Source organism: Dromiciops gliroides, chromosome 4, assembly GCF_019393635.1.
Source record: "Dromiciops gliroides isolate mDroGli1 chromosome 4, mDroGli1.pri, whole genome shotgun sequence".
Lineage (NCBI taxonomy): Eukaryota > Metazoa > Chordata > Mammalia > Microbiotheria > Microbiotheriidae > Dromiciops > Dromiciops gliroides.
Window position 1 is genome coordinate 177,612,024 of NC_057864.1, and position 21,591 is coordinate 177,633,614.

A 21,591-nucleotide genomic window follows, 5' to 3' on the forward strand; every position below is an offset into this window, starting at 1 on the left:
CATCTCTGACAATAAGTGATCCAGGTACTCCCTGAAAGACCTCCAAGATGGAGAGCCTGCTACCTTAAAAATCAGGTACATTTGAACTGCCCAAAATGTTGGGAAGCTTTTCCTTCTTGTGGCCCAAATTTTGCATCTCTACTCCAAGCCAATCAGAGTAAATCCTGCTGTGATTCTACATGACAATCCATCAACTATTAGAAGAAACACGTGTCTTTTTAACTTAATATCTCAAAAGTTAAACATCCTTACTTCGTCAACTGATATATGATGTGGTTTCATATGGTTTGGATTCAGGTATTTGGAAGTTACATTTAGGGGGTGGTGGAGTAATGAAGAATAAGCATTAAATGCCTACTATGTTAAGCACTGTGCTAAGTACTTTACAAAGACATTTGATCCTCACAACTATCTTTCCAGTTGGGTGCTTTTATGATCCCTAGTTTATAGTTGAGAAAACTGAAGACAGGATAAGTGATTTGCAAGGATCATACAGTGTGTGAGGTTGGATTTGAACTCGGGTCTTCCTGACCTCAGGCACAGTGCTCTTATCCACTGCACTACCTAACTGCCATCAGTCATCAAGCATTTAATAAATGCCTGTTTACCAAGCACTGAGGATACAAAAAACAAAGATGAAACTGTCAACATTCTATTGGGAGACAAATTGTACAAAAGTATGTGCAAAACAAATACATGGCAGTGTGGTGGAGAGAGGGAGGGTTTTAAGAGAAGACAGAGCTGAAAGGGATGAATTTCTGACCAGTTGAGGAACAGCAGGAAGGCCAGTTTTGCTACACCATTGAGTTTGTGAAAGGTCGTAAGTGTGTGTATGCACAAACACATGTATGTATGTATAGATACACATACATATATACATACATACATATGGAGGGGATTAGAGACTGGAAAGGTAGATTCCAGTCAGGCTGTAAAGGGCTTTACGTGTCAAAAGATTTTGATTTTGATCCTTGGGGCAAAGGAACCAACTGGAGTTTATTGACCAGGGAAAGGATGAGAGACCAGAGCTTTAGAAAAATTGCTTTGGCACATGGATAGAGGAAGAATTGAAGAAGGAAGATACCAATCCAGAGGGGATTTCAGTAGTAATAGTAGGAGGAGGAGGAAGAAGAAGAAAGGTGATAAAGGTGTAAACTAGAGTAGTCATGTGAGAAGAAGGAGGAGTCTGAGTGCCTGTGTGGAATGAGGGAGGGTGAAGATTAGAGGATAACTCCAAGTGTGCAGATGGGGGTGGGGGGGCGGGCGGTGCTTTACACAGAAAGAGGGAAGTTTTGAAGAAGAATGGATTTGGGCAGCAAGATATTGAATTTTTGTTTTTTATCTTATCCATAATTCACCCAGGCCTGTTGACTTTCCGCTTCTGATAGTAGCTTGGTCTTCTCTTACTGTCTTGTCACTTGTTTTGAGTTTCAGTTCTCTATTAACTTTTTTCCCTATAGTTCCTAGTCTCGGTGGAGGGAAAAAAAATAGTTGAATAATTCTGAATTTTCTGTTGTTTCTTATCACAGTTTCAGTCCTCATTCTTGACCTCATCTTCCTGGATACTCTCTCCAGTCTGGGTTTTTGTGACACAGCTTTCTCTTGGTTTTTCTCCCTGACCCATCCTTCTCAGTCTCCTTTGCTGGATCCTCATGCATGTATCTCCTCCTAACTGTAAGTGTGGCCCAAGACTCCATCCTGAGCCTGTTGTCTTTCTCTTGACAACCTCATCAGATTCCAGGGGTTTGATTATCACCTCTTTGAAGATGACTTCCAGGTCTAGCTGTCCAGCCCCAGTCTCCTTAGCTCTCTAGTCTTCCATCACCAACCATCTATTTGATATTTCAGGTTAGCTATCCCATAGGCATTTGTATCTGTGTAAACAAAAGTTTATTCTTGAGAGATTCAAATCCCTCTTGATTTTAGGGGAGGTGATTCAACCTATCTTTTCTCTGAACTTTTCCATGTCTGCTTTCCCCTAATTGAAAATACACACTAAACTTGACTGAGGGTTCTCTTTCTAGTCTCTTAAAAACAATAAAATTTAATGTTAATTTCTCCTTCCCCGGTCCACTCCTTATTGGTCAGTCAAGTCTAGAAAGCAGTAAAACAGTTACTCTCATTGCTTCTCTTTGCCTTCTGAAGGATGCAGTTATCAACAATGCAAGAACTTATCAGCTGCTCTATTTTTAGCAGAGGGAAAAAAAAGACTGTAGCAGATGTCCGGGTAGTTCAAGTTGCCCTGCCCCAGTTTTGTGATCTGCTTTCTGAATTAATCTTCCATTTTCTCTTTCTGCCTGGGAGGTCTCTAGTATGATCCCACTGACTTGCTGCTTCTGATTCTTTCACCCCATCACTGCACTCAATATCTTAACCCTGTTTCGGCCATGGGTTCTTAGATTTCAGCAAAGGATTCTCTTTTCTATTCGGTGTACTGAAAAGGGCCCTGATTCACAGCATCTCTCATATGTGTCCCCTTCCGTCCTCTGACAGGGCTACTACCTTACCCTGGACTATTGGAATAGGAGCTCAGGGAGGGGAGAGAACAAGCACTACTACCTTGTCTACTTCATTCGAGGCTCTGAAGTGCTGTAGAAAGATTGTGTCGTTTGATCCTCACAACAGCCTTGCTATTATTGTCCCTATTTTACAGTTGACGAAACATTTAAGTCACTTGCCCAGGATCGCACAGCTAATAAGTATCTAAGGCTGGATGTGAATCAGGTCTTCCAGGCTTTAGACCCAGTGAACTGTTTTCTCTCCATCCCTCCACCCTCTCCCCCCCACTCCAGCCATTGTTCTTTTCCTCCTCATCCCCTAGAACCTTTGACTCTGTTCCTAGTACCACCCTAAGGCTCTAGAAAGTGAACTTTCACCTTATCTTCCCAGGATACCAAGCCTGGGATCACTTTGTCAGTCTTTTCTTTTTTGTTGATGTTGTTTTGGTTTGTTTGGTTTTTGGTTTTTTTGTCAGTCATTTCTAAACAAAGCTGCTGTTCACATATCCTTCCCCTGTTTCTAGGTCCTCTTTATGTGGGTATGGACTGCCTGGCTTTTATTATATTTGTATCCCTAGTATTTAACATGTCTGACACAGAGTAAGCACTTAAGAAATGCTTTTTTTATCATTCATTTCACTTTCATTTAAAGACCCTCCTGATCATATTCCTAAGCCTTTAAGCAGTGATGCTCTTTCTGGTCTTTACATGCATTCTTTACCCTGACTTCGGTGAAATACCTTGTCACCAACAACTCAAGTCCCAACCTAGAAATCGAAATCCCTTTCCCCAGAAACTTCTAAACAACCTATTCACTTTCCATATATTTCATTCTCTTCTGAAGCTCCTTCTTGAGCAGCAGTGATAACAAATAATACCTATTTACTTTTTGATCCACTATTAGATTTCTACCAGATTGCCTCATATGGAAAATATCTAAAGAAATCCAACTTCCAATCACTTGACACCTCCTTCTTCCTCAGCTCTCCCCTCTGGTCTTCTCTCTTCCACATCTTCCAGCCCCTCCCTGCCTATCTAATGCTGACTCATTCTTTATCCTTCCAGATGTCCACAGTATGGCAGGCACTGCTTTGCTACTTGCATTTTCATGTGCATTATATCTTATCTCCCTCAGAGGTTATATATAAATTCATTACAGGCAAGGATGGTGTGGTATACTTCCGTGTGCCACTGACAGTGCTTAACACAGGCCTAGAATTTAAGAGCCAGAAGGAAGCATGAAGCTAGAACCCCTTCATTTTTCAGGGGAAGAACCTGAGCCCAGAGAGGTAAAGAGCTAGCTCGACTGTGGCCCCCTCCCTCCTAGTCAAGCACCCTTTCACTTACACTGTTCTCCATGAGTTGACCTTTAGACTCTCAAAGAATATTAACAGGTTTTGCTATTGTATGTATAAAAGGTAACTGGGAATTTATAACTATAACTTTACTTATTAGCCATGGTGATCTGATCTAAAACCCCACATTTTATAGATGAGGCTGTCACGTCCAGAAAGCTCTGGTGACTTGGCCTTGGCCCTGCTAGCAAAACAGATTTAAGATATAAGCCCAGGGCTTCTCACTCTAAATTTAGGGCTCTTTTCACTTGACCATAGTGGCATTGTTATTTGATCTGAGATTATCGGTCTATTTCTCTTAAATTTCTGCCTTAGATGATTTAGAACCCATCTTACCCAGAGAATTATATACTTCAAGCATAATTTTAATATAGTACTCATCTTAAAGTACTCTTAGTTTTTACATCTCTTACCGTCTAATTTGACAATAAAACATCCATATTAGTCACTTATTAAGTGTCTGCTATGTGCTGGGGACACACACACCAAAAAAAAAAAAAAAAAGGCAAAAAAAGAGCCCCTCTTCTCAAGGAGCTTACAATCTAATGGATGGGTAAGAATCAGAACAAGTTATCACCTTACCTGGGAAAACTAAGATGCAAACATTGTGACTCATCTAAAATCACAGATCAGTGATAGAACTTAAACTTGAATCCAGATTCTCTGATTATCAGATGAAGCAACAATTCCTGTCTCTGTTTGGAATTTTGTAGTTTACAGTTATCAAAGCATGGCTTCCCTTTGATATTTCATAAGTAATACTAATATATTTACCTTAGAATATTGTCACTATTAACTGTACTGTGTGGGTATTGGTTTAGCAGAATGTCCTTGAACCAGTATGGTCAACTCTTAGTTATTCACTATGGCCCATAAAAGCCAGTAGTGTTTTAAACTTGGGAGTAGGGATAGGGAATGCTCTTTATTGCCAGTGGTTCTATAAACTATGATCCAGCTCAGATGTTCAAGTTAGTGAAACTATATTGGTATTGCTATATACATTCCTCTTTATAATGGGAGTGTTTTTATGTGGTGTTGTTTTTTAAAGTTGTACTCTGTAAGATCTCCCTTTTCTCTCCTTTTCCCTGGGGCCAGGGAGCTCAAGCATTAAAATCATTGCCTTGCTGTAGAGGGTGATAAGAGATAAAGGCTAAGGATGTGAAAAGTGTCCTATAATCATTGATTTGTTGGTCAGAGATGTGTCTATCTGTGGGGGAGGTGGGAGGGAGAAAATTTGTGTGTATCTTCATGGGTGAGTGGGTAAAATGTCCACTAAATTTCTCCTTTGAGTGGGGAGCTAGGGAAGTGCCACAATAGTAGTACACATGTTTAGAATGAGAAAAGAATTGAATATGGGAAATAGGCCATGTTATAAAGCCAATAAACTTCTTCCTGGGTTTCAGCCCTCAGATGAAGGGACCTACCAGGATGGAGGTAAAAAGCTCTATTTTTTCTAATAAGGTCTAAGCTTATCAAAAAGACCCAACTGGTAGGATTTAAAGTCAACTAATCAAAAATACCATCTTCCTCATTTTTTAGATGAAGAAATAAGAAGGGGCAAGGCAAGAAAACTTCAGAACATAGAGATCACAAGATAAGGGAATCTCATAGGCCTCTTGGGAATTTTTTTTAATACTTTCTTTTTTATTATAAACTTAAACATCAACAAATAGAAACTTAAGAACATATAAAGAAGATGGTATATGAAACCAGGAACGTTGTTCCATATGTAACAATGGGAGTGACACCACCTGCTGGAGAGTTACTATAGGAAAGCTCCACCTTGAGGAGAAGGGGTCTGAGGGCAATCCATGTGGTCAGTTTCTTGGCGTCAGGAAGTGATGTTTGCTCATAGGTACTGTCTATCAAAGCTACCAGCCAATTAGCTTGGAGCTGTGTGTGGGCGCATTGGATGGGGGGTGTTCCCAGTTTCACAGAAGGCTTCTGGGAGGAAGAAGGAAGAGTTGGGTTCTTTTGGTTCCTGACCTCGCCATGGCAGGTTGGATGGTGGGATCTCTTAGAAATAATTAGATTTTTACCTTTCTCTCTGATCATTAGATCCTAATGCTCTTTAATAAATACTTAAATAGGGGCAGCTAGGTGGCGCAGTGGATAAAGCACCAGCCCTGGATTCAGGAGTACCTGAGTTCAAATCTGGCCTCGGACACTTGACACTAGCTGTGTGACCCTGGGCAAGTCACTTAACCCCCATTGCCCCGCAAAAAAAAAAAAAACAAACAAAAATAAATAAATACTTAAATACTCTCGCTTAAAGCTTATAATTTATTGGCAACCACTCAGTTATTTTAGACAGTATAGCTAGAATTTTAGCAACTTTATATAGAGATTTTTAAAGTGAATAATAAATTTACAAGGTAATAACATAATTATCCTGTTTATGTCCTCTTATGAACTTTTTTCTGTTTCTCTAATGATCTGTCTTTCTTTTTCCCTTTATCTCTTTCTTTCTCTCTTTCTCCCTACTCTGGGACCTCATTGAGAAAGCACCTTCCCAGGAGTCTGAGGGGCAAAAAGGTCTTCCTCACTTAACTCCTCCAGAAGAGGGGCAAGAAACACAGAGCTAAAAGAAGTGGTTGGGATGACGTAAAAGGCACTGTCAGTTAAATGATAGTGAGACTTTCTGATGTGGGAGACTTGGAAAAGATGGGGGGTGGCTCCCTAGGTCTCATGGTCTGATATTGGCATTATCAAGATCTCTGTTTATGTTTATTTCCACAAACCAGGCTCCTGAAAGGAAGAATAAGCAAAGAATTTCTGCTTAGGTTGAGGTTTTACAGTTCATTTGAGAGATGATGCTTTCCCATCCACATGATAGAATGGGGAGTAGATTCTAGAGAAGCTAAATAGCTTCCCAACTACTACTGAGGAAGGTCTTCACATTATATCATTTGCCATGTTCTGAACTCCTCATATTCAGAAGCACAGTCTAAAGCCAAGTATTTCAATTATTGGAGATACTGTTTCCTTTTATTTATAGATAGTTAAATTGATGATAAATTTAACAAATTCCTTTTTTTATTTAATAGTTAAAAGAAAAACAATTATTACCTAGTACTACAATTTAGAATTGAGGCTACTCATATATGGACTCTTAAGTCTTGGCTAAATCCCTTGTGAAGCAGCGTTACATAGTGGATAGAGGGCCAGACTTGGAGGCCTGGGTACAAATTCTACCCCCAACACTTAATCACAGTGTGCCAATTCGCTTTGCTTTTCTGAGCCTCAGTTTCCCCACCAGTAAAATAGGGATAATAATATCAACAGCTTAAAGGATTGTTTGGAAGGTCAGATGAGCTAATCCTCTCTGTGTGGGGCCTGGTTCTCCATTTCCCAGGCCCTCTGTGTGGCTGCGTTCCTAGTGTCTGTCCTGTGTACCCTCTCTCAGTAATCTCATCGGCTTACATGGCTTCAATTATCATCTCTGTGCAGACTACACAGCTTGATGCAGTGGAGAAAGTGCTGGATGTGGAGTTAGAACCTGCGTTCAAATCCTGCCTCTGCTACTTATTCCCTGTGTGACCCTGAACAAGCCCCTTAATCTCTCTGGGCCTCAGTTGCCTCATCTTAAAATGAGGGAGTTGGACTAGATGACCTTGAAGGTAAGGTCCCTTCCCCCTCTGAATCTGCCTTCCTTTTGACTCCCAGATGTCCAAGTCCAGCCTCCATCTCTCTACTGTGCTCTAATCCCACATCATCAATTCCCTCCTGGTTATTTCTCTCTAAATAGTCCATAGGCAACTCAAACCCAATGCACACCAAACAAACCTCACTCTCTCTCCACCCCTCTTCCCATTTCCTATCAGGGACACCACATCATTCATTCACCCAGATTGGCAACTTTGGAATCAACCTCAACCCTTGACTCCCCCATCTCCCATATCCAGTCAGTTGCTAAGTGTTGTTGATTCTTCCTCAGTAACAACTTTTGCATCTGTTCCCTTTTCTCTGCTTACACCACAAGCCACCCTTGTTTCATCACTTCTCTCCTGGACAGTTACAACAGCGTTTTGTTTGCTCTCTCCCCACTCTAGTTTAGTTGCAGCTCCAGAACTGGTGATCTTTAAGCCCAGTCTTGATCATATAAGTCTGGCTCAAGAAGCTTCAGTGGCCCTCTCTTACCTCTAAGATAAAACACAGACTCCTCTGTTTGGAATTTAAAGCCATTCACTGTCTGGCTCCAAGCTGTCTTTCCAGACTAATTTCACATTACTCCTCTTTACACACTCCAGAGTTCATCCAAGCTGTCCACTATAGATAGCATTTCATCACCCACTTCCCTGCCTTTGCACAGGCTATCTCCCCCATTCCTGGAATGCCCTTCCCTCCTCATCCCTATCTCTTGAAAATGCCAGGCTCCCTTCAAAATTCAGCTTTTTCACTACCACCCATTTGAGACATTTCCAGGTCTTCTCAGTTGTTAGTGCTTCCCTTTGCCCCCTACCACTAAAATAACTTTGTGTTTTTATCTGTTTGTGTTCTATATCTACTCACCTGTGTTCATTGTTGCCTTTTAAGTAGAATATAAATTCGGGGGCAGCTAGGTGGCGCAGTGGATAGAGCACCAGCCCTGGATTCAGGAGGACCTGAGTTCAAACCCGGCCTCAGACACTTAACACTTACTAGCTGTGTGACCCTGGGCAAGTCACTTAACCCCAATTGCCTCACCAAAAAAAAAAAGAAGAAGAAGAATATAAGTTCACTGAGGGCAGGGACTGTTGTTTTTCTGTTTGTATCCCCAGCACTTAGTTTGGCACATAGTAGGCGCTGCTTAAATATTTCTTGAGGTTGCAGCTAGGTGGTATAGTGGATAAAGCACCAGCCCTGGATTCAGGAGGACCTGAGTTCAAATCCAGCCTCCAACACTTGACACTTAGTAGCAATGTGACCCTGAGCAAGTCACTTAAGCCTCATTGCCCCACAAGAATGAATGAATGCTTATTGGATTAAATTGTATTTTTTTAGTTCAGCTTTATTTTCAGTTCCATCCCTCCCATCTCCACCACCACTACCAATTGAGAAAATGGGGGGGCTTTTTATAAATATGTGTAGTCAAGTAAAACAAATTCCCACATTAACCATGTCCCAAAAAAATAATCTTCAGTCTCCATTCTTGAGTTCCTCACTTATGTGGAGGTGGGTAGCACATTTCATTATGAGTTCTTAAAAATTGTGACTGCTTCCATTGTTGATCAGAGTTCTTTCAAAGTTGCTTATCTTTATAGTATTGTTGTTATTGTATAAATTAATCTTCAGGTTCTGCTTACTTCAGTTTGTATCAGTTCATTAAAATCTTCTCAAGATTTTCTAAAACCATCCCCTTCCTCATTTCTTACAACACAGTAGTATTCCATCATATAAATATATTATAACTTATTTAGCCATTCCCCTTTTGATGGATGAGGGTACCCACACCCCCATTGTATTAAAACACTTTGAAAAATCTTATAATGCTATGTAAGTATGAATTATCACTATTAGTAAATTTTCTAGTAAGGAGAAGTTTCATTAGATGCAAATTATAGAGAAATGAAACCTTGAAAATGAATATTTATGATAACTATAATCAGTTCCTTTTATTTTGCCAGTATAAAATAAGAGCTTTTGATGACAATACACTCTTTAAAGAATACAATTGCTGTTGTGGAGTTAATTTTAAAACACTAGAGGTTTAATTTAGCACAAATATTGCATTTAAATAGTGACATCCCTTTTTAACTGAAGGTTGTTTTCAATGAATTTTAGAATGTTTTGGAATAGTTTTACCAAAGACTATCATTCCACTTAGATCCTAGCAAAACTGACTTACATAATGCTCCCCCAAATTTGCCAAGCCTTTTTCTCTGTTGCCATTTCTTCTTTTGTGTTTAATGTCTCTCCCAGTTAGTCCCTGCTCTCAAAGAGCCCACATACTATCTTGTTTTTCTGATTGTATTCCCAGTGCTTAACATAATAGTTGAGCACTTAAAAATGTTTTTCTGGGAGCAGCTAGGTGGTTCAGTGGATAGAGCACCGGCCCTGAAGTCAGGAGGACCTAAGTTCAAATCCAGCCTCAGACACGTGACCCTGGGCAAATCACTTAATCCTCATTGCCCTGCGAAAAAACCAAACACAAACAAAAATAGTTTTTCTATTCTAATTGCCTGTGGAAACAGATCCTACACAAAATTAAAGTATGACTTAAGTATCTCACATTTATTATATAATTGATAGTTACAGAGGTTTTATATATGTGTGTGTATATACACATATATATATAAATATATAAACACACATCTCCCTGTATTCACACAATAATTTAATATTTTAACCTACCATCATCACTTAACGTAATTAAATCATCTTTTCCTAAAATCCCCAAGTCTTTCTCTTTTCCCTGTCCCTTTTCTGTTCTCTCTTCTTTCTCTCAGTTCCCTTCTCTCCCCTTTCTCTCTGTAACACACACACCTTGGTTTCTACGTTAATGAGAAGATTGAATCTCTCTGATTTGAGCTTTCTCATTTCTCATCATCTATTCCTCTCTCTGTGTGTATGTGTGTGGGTGTGTGTGTGGGTGTTTTTACTTAATTTTTATCTTCAGTTCCAAATTCTCTCCCTTCACTCTTTCCCCACCCATCAGGAGGACAAGAATTATAATACTGATTATACATAAGAAATTAACCATCATCTGTTCCTTAAAAACCTCTCTACCCTTTCTGTCCAACAAAGCAAACTTATCAGTCTCTCCCTCTTTGCTTACTCCTTACAAAAATGACTAGAACTTTCCACTAACCTTTTTTTAAAGAGCTTTCCTTTTTCTTGCCATCCTTCATGTTATTATTCATTCTGACTTCCATTTTCACCAGCTTCTTGAAATTGTTTTCTCCAGAGTCCCCAATTACCTTTTCTCAGCTTTAAGCTTAAAGCATTTGCCATTGTGATTCCACCTCTTTGAAATTCTCTTCTCTCTCAGCTGCCATAATGGTGTTCTCTTCTAGTTGTCTCTTCCTTGGACTTAGTCCTTCTGCTCTTAAGTGGTTCCTCTTCATCAATTTACATTACTTCAGTTTTTACCAGTGCAGTTGATTTCCAAGTTTTTATTTCCAATCCTGAACTCCAAACTCCTAACTGCCTGCTAAACAAGTTTAGTGCCTAAACCATTAATTCCTCAAATTTAACACACCCAAAATTGAATTCATAATTTCCAAAAAAACAAAAACTAACCTTGTTCCTCCCCTTCATTTCTCTATTTCTGAAGATGGTATCAACATCTCCCTAGTTTTCTAGGAAACTAGTTGACTCTTCCTTATTTTTCATACAGTTGCCACTTCCTAGTCCTTCTACCACCCAAAGCTTCTCATTTTTGTTTTCCCATTGACACCTCCAGAATTTACTTTCATCTTATCTCACTTGGACTATCCTAGTAGTTTTCTGATTTGATATCTCTACTTTCAGTCTCTCTCTCTCTCTTGTTCCATTTGAATGTTTACTCTAACAATATTTTTCCTAATCCATCCTTGTTCAGCTCTTGTTTACATCCACTCATAAATTCACCACAAGGAATTGATTCAATGTGTGATCTTCACACAGCTACTAAGTTAATTTTCTTTATGCATAAATCTAATCATGTCCCTCTGCCCAGAGAATTTGAATGCCTTCATATCACCTATAATACAAAATTAAACTCCTTATCTTAACATTTAATTCCCACTAGTCTTCCCACATGCCTTCCCAACTTTATTTTATATTATTCCCCTTCACATATACTCTACACTTTAGCCAAATTAAATCACTTGCTATTTTCCACTTTCATTCTATTCTTTTCTAGTGCCATTCATTTTTCTAGTCTCTATCTCTCCTCCAAAGGACAACCTGGGACAGAGAATACAAGTGGACAATGAGTTGGGCCCAGAATTTAAAAGGAAGAGTAGAGTAAGCTAGGATGCCTCTAGGAAATTTTGAAACTCCTTTAATGACTCCAAGCTTTTCCCCAAAACAAAAGCCCATCTTTTTAATATGGATATTCTAAAATGTTGTATGGCTTCAGTATCTGGAATACAACAGTCTCTGACGAATTGAAAACAAGCATCACTCTGAGAGCATGGTGGGTAAGAGCAGATTACAACCTATCACCAGGGAGAAACTTAAAGAACAGGAGTAAAAAAAAAAAATCATTCAGAAAATTTATATTAGGTAAAGAAGGGGGCTTGTTCGTATATGAAGAACAACAGGTGGGTGACAATCATTTCACTAGTAATTTCGTAATAACAAGAGAAAACAAGAAATGTCTCCAGGACCTAGTATGGACTCCCTAGAGGATGATCTTTATTGGTAGAGGGAATGGCCAAATTGGCATGGTCTCAGATCCATTTGAATCTCCCTCATATCTGGAGTGTCGTATATCCACATGAATTCTTCCTTTCCCTCAAGGATCAGCTGATCATAATCTTTCCCTCATTCTCCCAGTTCTGAATAATCAACACCCTTTTTTCAACTTTGATGCTACTGTCTCCCCTGAATTTAGCTGGGTTCTAAGTAATACTGTAGTCATGTGTATATATCTCATCTCCACCTCCTCCCCTCCCCTCCCCTCAGATGATAAACTCCTTGAGGGTAGGGACTGTCATTTTTCAAGTCTATAATCTGTGCATCTTAAGCAAGGTTGTAGTTTAATATATATTTATTGAATTGAACAGCTTTGTGAGTAAGATGGTATATTATGACCCCCATTTTGTGGACAAGGAATCAAGCTCAAAGAGGTTTAAAAAAATATCTTGCCCAAACTCCACCTACTAATAATCCAGCTTTGAGTCCCATTTAGTTAGAAATGCTGGTTATAACTTAAAGCTCTTTCTTTTCTGCCACACAGTGCCTCTCATACTAAAATGGCTTTATAAGCACTGTCTCCTACACAGCCACTTGGGGAGCTCTGAGATGTTTTCACGGAATAGCAATATCTGCAGTAGTGACCAGTAGTCACCCTTTGAGGACATAATTTGGTTTTTGGAAAAAGTGAAAAGTCATTCCAAGCCAAGTGCAGTGAATAAGTGCTTTCTTTCTCTAACCACTCATATTTCTCTTTATATTTATTCCTTGTGTATTTATAGATGTACTTGTTGTCTTTCCTATTAGAAGGCAAACTCTTAAGAGTAGGGATTGTTTCCTTGTACTTGTGTCCCTAGCACCTCCTAGGGTGCCTGACCCCCTAATCGGTACTGAAGAAATGCTTGTGGATTGAATGGTTGATGCTCAGGCTCTGTTATCCCAGGGTGAGGCTAAAAAACAGGGTAGGATTCTAAAGTCAGAAAGCTGCCCTTGATTGAGTTTGGTTGGGATTTTTGTTGGTTTGTTTTTTAATCTGGCTAATAAACTGACATTGGCGACCATTTTAAAAGATTTATAATGAGGCAGCTAGGTGGCGCAGTGGATAAAACACCGGTCCTGGATTCGAGAGGACCTGAGTTCAAATGTGGCCTCAGACACTTGACACACCTACTAGCTGTGTGACCCTGGGCAAGTCACTTAACCCTCATTGCCCTGCAAAGATAGATAGATAGCCAGTGTCTTGGACATTGAAATGAATATATGCTCCAACTTTACTTTAACATTACTCATCTACATATGTTTGGTTGTTTTTTAACCTGTTTTACTACTTAAAACTTACTACTCTTGTAACAATAAGAAGTATAACTGTCCATCGAATAATAGACTCAGTAATTATACTTGATAACTTCCCATTTACCCACCCCTCTGATTATTTGAAACACACATGTAACATTCATCACCTGACAGCAGTTTTCAGTTGCAAAGATCAGAAGAAAAAGGTACTGCCACCCCTCCCCCCAACCAAGGAGAAAGCAGCTGCTTCTCCTCCTGAGTAATGATGATATGGCCACAGGTATTGTGAGGTGGGAGATTATCCCTTTATGCATCCAGAGGAGGAGGAGACTTTTTAGGTATGATCCTTTGCTCTAAGGAGTACTGAGGCAACTTTTTTGTCCGAGGGCTATGCTATTGTCCTGGCTCATATATAGCAGAGATATGACAGACGCTTCCAAGACTTGCCAGACCAGATGACTAAAGCTAAGGTGATACGGAAATGAAGGGAGACTTGGAGGAAAAATGTTGTTTTCTGTTACAGAACTTAGGATAGAAGAGGAGAGGAAATTGAAGCATAGACTGATACAAACCCTGGATTTTAGGAAAGCAGCTTTCAGAGGGTTTAGTGAAAGGATAGGTAGGATCCCATGGACTTATATTCTATAGAGTAGTCAGTACAGGAAGGTCGGAGAGCTTTCAAGAACAAAAAATTCTGAAGACAAATACAATGAGGAGGAAAAAGGAATAATTGTCTAATTAGACTAGAACCTTCCTGAGAGCAGAGACTATTTGGGGCCTTTCTATGTAGTGCCAGTACTTAGCACAGTGACTGGAACATAGTAGGTACCTAATAAATGCTAATTCGCTGCCAGTTCCCCTCCTAGTTCCCTACCCCCAACCCCCACCCCAAAATTGTGGAATCATAGGAAGCTCATGAACCTAGTTTTCCAAGTACAATCTTAAAAGAGTGGTTAGCAGGCAATCTCCGAATAGACTGAGGTTGATGGGAAAAGGCTTAAGGACAACAAATAGAATGGTGGTTGTTTTGGGGTTTGTTTGGAATTTTGTTGGATCTTTAGGAAAAGAGGAGGCGCAAAAAAGGGATAGGACCATTGCAAGGGTAGATGGATAACGAGGAGGCAATAGTGAAAACAGCTACTCAGCCCATATTTTGCTTCCCTTTTCTCTGTCAAGGAGAGAATTTGACCTTTGGACAGGAAAGTTAAGGAGCAAAAATGACTAATAGGATAATTGACACCCAGGTTAAGTAGAGAACACCTTTAGCTACCAGTGATGAATTCAGGCCACCAGGTCCAAATGAAACTTGAATACTGAAACAACAAGCAGATGTAATTATGGAGAGTAAAAGAGATACATAGTGTTAAAAGAAAGGCTGGGGCAGCTAGGTGGTGCAGTGGATAAAGCACTGGCCCTGGATTCAGGAGGACCTGAATTCAAATCCAGCCTCAGACACTTGACACTTACTAGCTGTGTGACCTTGGGCAAGTCACTTAATCCCCATTGCCCCACAAAAAATAAATTTTAAAAATATATTTTAAAAAAAAAGAAAGAAAGGCAAGCATCCTGGTTTTCACACAGAGGGAAGGAAGTGGGATTTATGTGCCATAAGCCAGAGAACTTGACTTTTATTCCTAATAGTCTTAGAAGATGATTAAAGGGAGAATTACTGAACATCTACAAATGGAAATGGAAGTCACAAGACTATAAAAAATTCCTCTTGCTTCTTGGCAGAGGGTTGGTCAGCTATAGGTGTAGAATGAAACATACTTCATTACACATGGCCAATGTGTTTTGTTTTGCTTAACAGAATTTCTTTGGTGTTTTTTTGTTTGCTTTATTTATTTATTTATTTATTTAGTGAGGCTATTGGGGTTAAGTGACTTGCCCAGGGTCACACAAGTGTCATGTGTCTGAGCCTGGATTTGAACTCAGGTCCTCCTGAATCCAGGGCCAGTGCTTTATTCACTGCGCCACCTACCTGCCCCAGAACTTATTTGTTAAGAGGGAGGGTTGATCATTGGGTGTTGTTTTAAGAACATCAATCAAACATTTCTCCAAAAACAACAAAACAGGTTATGCCAGGCTGAAATAATTTCCTTTTTTGACAGGCTTACTAGACTGGTAGAATGGGGGGGGAGGGGGAATTGATTAATCAAAATGCATTTATTAAGTGCCTTCTATATGGCAGGCACTAGTCTCAGTGATGGATAACTGTACATTTTAGGTGGATTCCAAAGTGATTAGAATCTTGAGTGGTCTTCGTCTCCTTGGAAGCAGCTCTCCAATGGTGTGCCCCAAGGAGGTGTGTGATGTTCAGTGGTTTTATAATTGGCTTGAATAAAGGCTTAGATGGTATTCTCGTCAGGAAAGGTTATTAACATGGATCCAAATAGACTTTTAGAAGCTAGAACATTAAACTGAATCTAATAAGTTGAAATTTAATCAGGACAAATGTGCAAAATCTTATGTTTGCGTTCTAAAAGTCAACTTCTCAAGTACATGATGTGAAGGCATGGTCAGGGAACAGTTTCACTGAAAAGGTTTCACAGACTTCATTAAGCATCAAGCTCATTATGAGCAGAACAGTGTGATACGGCAGCCTGAAAAGCTAAAACGACCTTAGGTTTCACTGAGTAAAGCATGGTATCTTTTATTTCAAAAGCCTTCCAACCTTCCCCAGTCATCTGATTTGTGTAAGACTGCATAGTCGATATAATCATCTATTGTTTTGTTCTTTTAGAAAACTGACCCCCAGAAAAGTAATCTAGGAAAAAACAGTGGCATATGGCATACAGAAATATAATGGCTCATGGTTTGGAGGCATTCTTTTTAATTGTGTGTTTTCATTTGGGAGGGAAGAATAGCTTTTCAAGTGCAATAGAAGAAGAGACTACAATATTAATCTATGAGGATATAATATAGGCTAGTTTCTTTGAACAGGAAGTAATTTTTCTCTAGGGTCTGTTTTAACCATTACTTGCATTAAAAATAATTGTAGGGGCAGCTAGATGGTGCAATGGATAGAGTACCGGCCCTGGAGTCAGGAGTACCTGAGTTCAAATCCGGCCTCAGACACTTAACACTTACTAGCTGTGTGACCCTGGGCAAGTCACTTAACCCCAATTGCCTCACCAAAAAAAAAAAAATTGTAAACCATGAGACTAAAGAGTCTGAATTAGGATTAATACTGGTTTGAAATGGTGACTATCCCAAATTTGAACAAGCATAATCGCAGTGTCCTAACTGTTCTACTACCTGGCAATCCCCAAGAGAGTTCACAAAAGGCTTGCTATTACTGTTTTTAAGTGGCCCAAGTGGTAGCGCTAGCTTCTTGCTTGAGAATTCCTGCCTGATAAGATTGGGTTCCACTTTTGAATAAAAAATGTGATCATTTTAATAATGAAAAATGAAATTTATGTTTACGGAGACCACCATTTCTGCTTCAACAATACTTAAGTTGATCTCTTTAACTTCTTGTTCATTGTAATGCAATAATGTTTTATTTCTGTTTTAAGACTGAGCATTCTATACATTCCGAAAGGAAGCGTCGAGATTCATTCGGGATGTTTGACGGTTATGATAGCTGCAGTGAGGACACCAGTAGCAGCTCCAGCTCTGATGAAAGTGAAGAAGAAGTTGCCCCCTTACCCTCTAGTCTCCCGATTATTAAGAATAATGGACAAGTCTACACATATCCAGATGGCAAATCTGGCATGGGTAAGTGCTGAAATCTGTGCTCTTATTTTTATTACTCACTTTTATTATTTGCTTTTCAAAAATTGGAATTTCTCCTTAAACCTCTTTGAAATTTTTCTATTTGAAGAGATAGATATATACCACATAATTTGCATTGCCAGGTAATTTCATTGGGTTTGAGTAACTTCTCTTTATTTCTCATGTCTACCTTGTAGTGGCACTACCAATAAATAGCAAAATGTTAAAAATAATAAACAAGAGAAAGGAGGAAGAAGTGTGAGGACTGCGTTATTTATAAGATACATAATCAGCTTCTAAAATATTGAGCATTCATAGGATCACAAAAGCTTATGAATTTGAAGGAACCAAAAAATAAATTTCATTCAGCATTTCACTCAGTTCAGGAACCCTTACCACATTTTCTTTAAGAGTGGTCATTCAGGGGCAGCTGGGTGGCACAGTGGATATAAAGCATGAGTCCTGGATTTAGGAGGATATAGAGAATGTAAAGAATGAAATCTCAGAAAAATATACTGAACAAACCATAAAGCCAAAGACCATCTATATTTACAAATTAATTATATGAAACATTCAAAGAATAACTAATTGTAATATTACATAAGATGTTTCCAAAAATAGGAAAATAGCCCATCCAGTTCCTTTCATGGTACTGATATGGTCTTTGATAGACCAGAATCCCTAATGAATATCTACAGAAAAACTTTAAAAATTAGCAAAAATCCTGTAGCAGCATATTGAAAATATTACATACTATGACCAGGGCAGCTAGGTGGCGCAGTGGATAAAGTACTGGCCCTGGACTCAGGAGGACCCGAGTTCAAAGCCGGCCTCAGACACTTGACACTTACCTGCTGTGTGACCCTGGGCAAGTCACTTAACCCTCATTGCCCTGCAAAAAAAAAAAAAAAAGGCTAATTAGTAAAATACCAAAGCAAAAAAAAAATAGCTTACAACATAAAACACCCACTCCTGTTATTAGCACCAAAAATCATAGGAACAAATGGATCTTTCCTTAATATAGCAAAATAGTATTTGTCTAAACTAAGATTCAGCATTATATATATAATAGATAAGGGTATATAATAGATAAGGGAAAGACCTTCCCAGTGTGAGATTAAAATTGGATATTAGATCATAAATCTCCTAACCGACTGTTAAAAAAACTTTCATATTTTTTTTTACCACACCAGTAAGATCAAGGATAAAACAACAATGTCCACTATCATAACTATTATTTAAGAGAGCTAAAAATGTTAGCCATATCAGTAAAGTTGGAAAAGAAAAAGTAGTGTCAGCAGCCAAAGTATTGGGATATAAAATAAACATACATAAATCATCTGTATATTGCTAACCTAGCAGGAAGAGATAGAAGGATAAATTCCATTTTAAATAACTAAAACATTAAAAATAGTTCTATAGCCACCGATTAAGACAGACACAGAAACTATATGGATACAAATACAAAAGACTTAACAGAAACAGGCAATTCAAAATAATTGGAAAAATAAAAATTCCTCATTTGGATCATGCCAATATAATAAAAAAAAAATAGCAATACTAAGTTAATTTACTTCTTCAGTGCCATGCTAATCATACTACCAAAGGATTACTTCACAGAGCACAGGGGGAAGGAGGAGGTAGCGTTGTTCAACTGGTGAAGCAAAAGGCCAAAAATCTCAAGAGAAATAACAGGGCAAAAATGTGAGGCCTAATAATACCATATCTCAAACTACTACAGAGCAGTAATCGTCAAAACTATTTGGTACTGGTTAAAAAATTGAAGTCTATCAGTTGAACTGATTAGGTTTGCAACCTCCAAAAGCAAGCAAACTTAATAGCATGTATTCAGTAAACCCAAAGACCCCAGCTCCTGGGGTAAGGACTCATCACTTGACACAAGTTTTTCAAACAGGAAAGCTTTCCAGCAGAAATTGGATACTGACCAGTAACTTAGACCATATACCACAATAAGCTCCAAATGTATGTGTGACCTAGATATAAAAATGTCACATGAACAGAGGAGGTAAATTTCAAAAGTATAGGTAGGGGATGAGTTTTCTTACACCAGCGAGGTCAATGGAAGGATGACAAGATAAAATGGACAATTTTTATTACTAAAATTCAAGAGGTTTTGCACAAATGAAACTAACTCAACCAAAATTAGAAGGGAAAATAGTAAACTGAGGAGAAACATTTTTAGCAAGTGTCTCTGATAAAGGTCTGATATCCATGTTATTTAGGGAAATGATAGAAATATTATAAGAGCCATTCACTAGTAGATAAATGATCAAAGGATATGAAAAAACACTTCTCAAAGAATGAAATCCAAGTTATAAATGACTATATGGAAAAATTCTCCAAATCACTAATAGTAAGAGAGATGAAAATTAAAACAACTCTTTGAGTTTCCACATCATGCCCATCAGATTGGCAAAGATGACCAAAAAAGAAAATGACAAGTGGAACTTTCCAACTATCAACAGGACTTTGCTACCACCTTCAGCACCTGGAAATCAGAATTCTTATGCCCCCATACCACACCAACAATTATAGTCTCAGATTTGTACTAGGCCCTTGATTCTGGTGGGATGCCAGTGCTAACAGATGCAACAACACAAAGTCTGTGCTCCCCAGAGCTTCCTCACCGCCAGACTCTGAGATGGACTGTCCATCTCTCCTGCCAGATTGGGGTGGGGGTGGGAGTATGAGTGTGTGTATTTAGGATGCATGTGTATGAAAAAAAAGGGAAAGTCATGGGGGAGGGGCACAGAGTGACGGTGAATAGAGATATGGCCTTGAAGCAAGGAAAACCTGGGTTCGGATCCTGCCTGTGACACATGCTGGCTGTATGATACCAGGCAAATGACTTCATTTCTCAGCACTCTAGGTGATTCTCAGAGTTGCAGAAAAGATGCCAGTTTGCATTGGTAGAGGGAGTTTCCTCACCCAAGGAGTTCTTTATATCAATGAAATCTCAGATTCTCTCCCTTTCCCTGTGTATAGAGACAGGCACAAACAGTTAACTCTACTGTAGTCTGGATGTCTTCCTTGCCATTAATGTTGGACCCCACTGATCAGTAGAAGTTATACCAGGAATACTGTGAAATTAAACTTGAGAACTTGTGTTCTGATCTAGTTAAATAGTTTGGGACATGCAACAATAAATATATGCAGAATAAATACAATATAATTATAAGGTAATTGAAGAGAGCATTAGCCATTAGGATCAGGCATCTTGTCGAAGTTGTTGCTTGAGCTCTGTCTTAAAGGAAGTGAAGAATTCTATGAGGCAAAGACAAGGAGAAAGTGCATTCTCGATAGTGAGGATAGCCAGGGCAAAGGCAAAGACAGGAAAGAGGGTTCCATATGAGGAATGGACAGGCCAGTTTCGCTGGACCCTGAAATACAAAAAAAGTAGTGTGTGATGAAACAAGATAGGTTGGAGCCGAGTTGTGAAAGGCTTTAAAAGCCAAACAGAAGTATATATTCCAATAAACAGGCAAAAAGCTAAGGAGGGGCTGAGATAAGATGATACTGCTTTAAGTAGATACAGAAATAGAAATGGCAGGGTGGGTCTGACAGCTCATTTCATATGTGCAGTGAGGGAGAAGGAGGAATGCATGAAAATATCAAGGTAACAAACCTGGAACACTATAAGAATAATGGTATCTTCAACAGAAATAGGGACATTTTGGAAGAGGGGAAGGTTTTAGGGGGAGAAGGAGAAAGTACATGAGTTCAGTTTTGCACGTGTTTAGTTTGAGATGTCAATGAGACGTCCAGTTTGAAATGTCTAATAGGCAGTTGGTGATCTGGGACTAGAGCTTAAAAGAGAGACTGGGACTAATTATGGAGAGCTGTGAATTATCTGCATGGTAAATAAACTCATAAGAACTAATGAAGTGAGGGCAGCTAGGTGGCGCAGTGGATAAAGCACCAGCCCTGGATTCAGGAGTACCTGAGTTCAAATCTGGCCTCAGACACTTGACACTTATTAGCTGTGTGACCCTGGGCAAGTCGCTTAACCTTCATTGCCCACCCCCCAAAAAAAGAACTAATGAAGTCAACAAGACAGCATAGGAAGGAAAGAGGGCTTGGGCCAGAGCATTGGGGTACATTCACAATTAGGGGGCTTGATAAGATGACAATTCAGTGAAGGAAACATCAGTTGGACGGGTAGAAGAACCAGGAGAAAGAAGAGTCGGGAAAAACCAGTGAAGAAAGTGTCATCATTAGAACATTTGTTCTTAATGTTATTTGGATTTTCTTTTTATTATTTAGCAAGAAAACTGCCTGTAAAACCAACTTGAAGTTCTGGCCATGAAGTCATACCTATCTTCTCTCAATTTCTTGAATTGTTTCTATTGTTTTAATTTATTGCCACTAGAAAGAATTTATAGGAG

The 21,591-nt window shown here is 39.1% G+C and overlaps 1 protein-coding gene across 1 annotated transcript in view; it reads left to right on the top strand.

Annotated features, from left to right (window-relative positions):
- Positions 1-21,591, top strand: part of MBTD1 (mbt domain containing 1) — a 76,049-nt gene that overhangs the window by 5,091 nt on the left and 49,367 nt on the right. Inside the window, 1 exon segment of the mRNA XM_044001391.1 lies at positions 16,987-17,188. Within this exon segment, the coding sequence (XP_043857326.1) occupies positions 16,987-17,188 (202 nt within the window).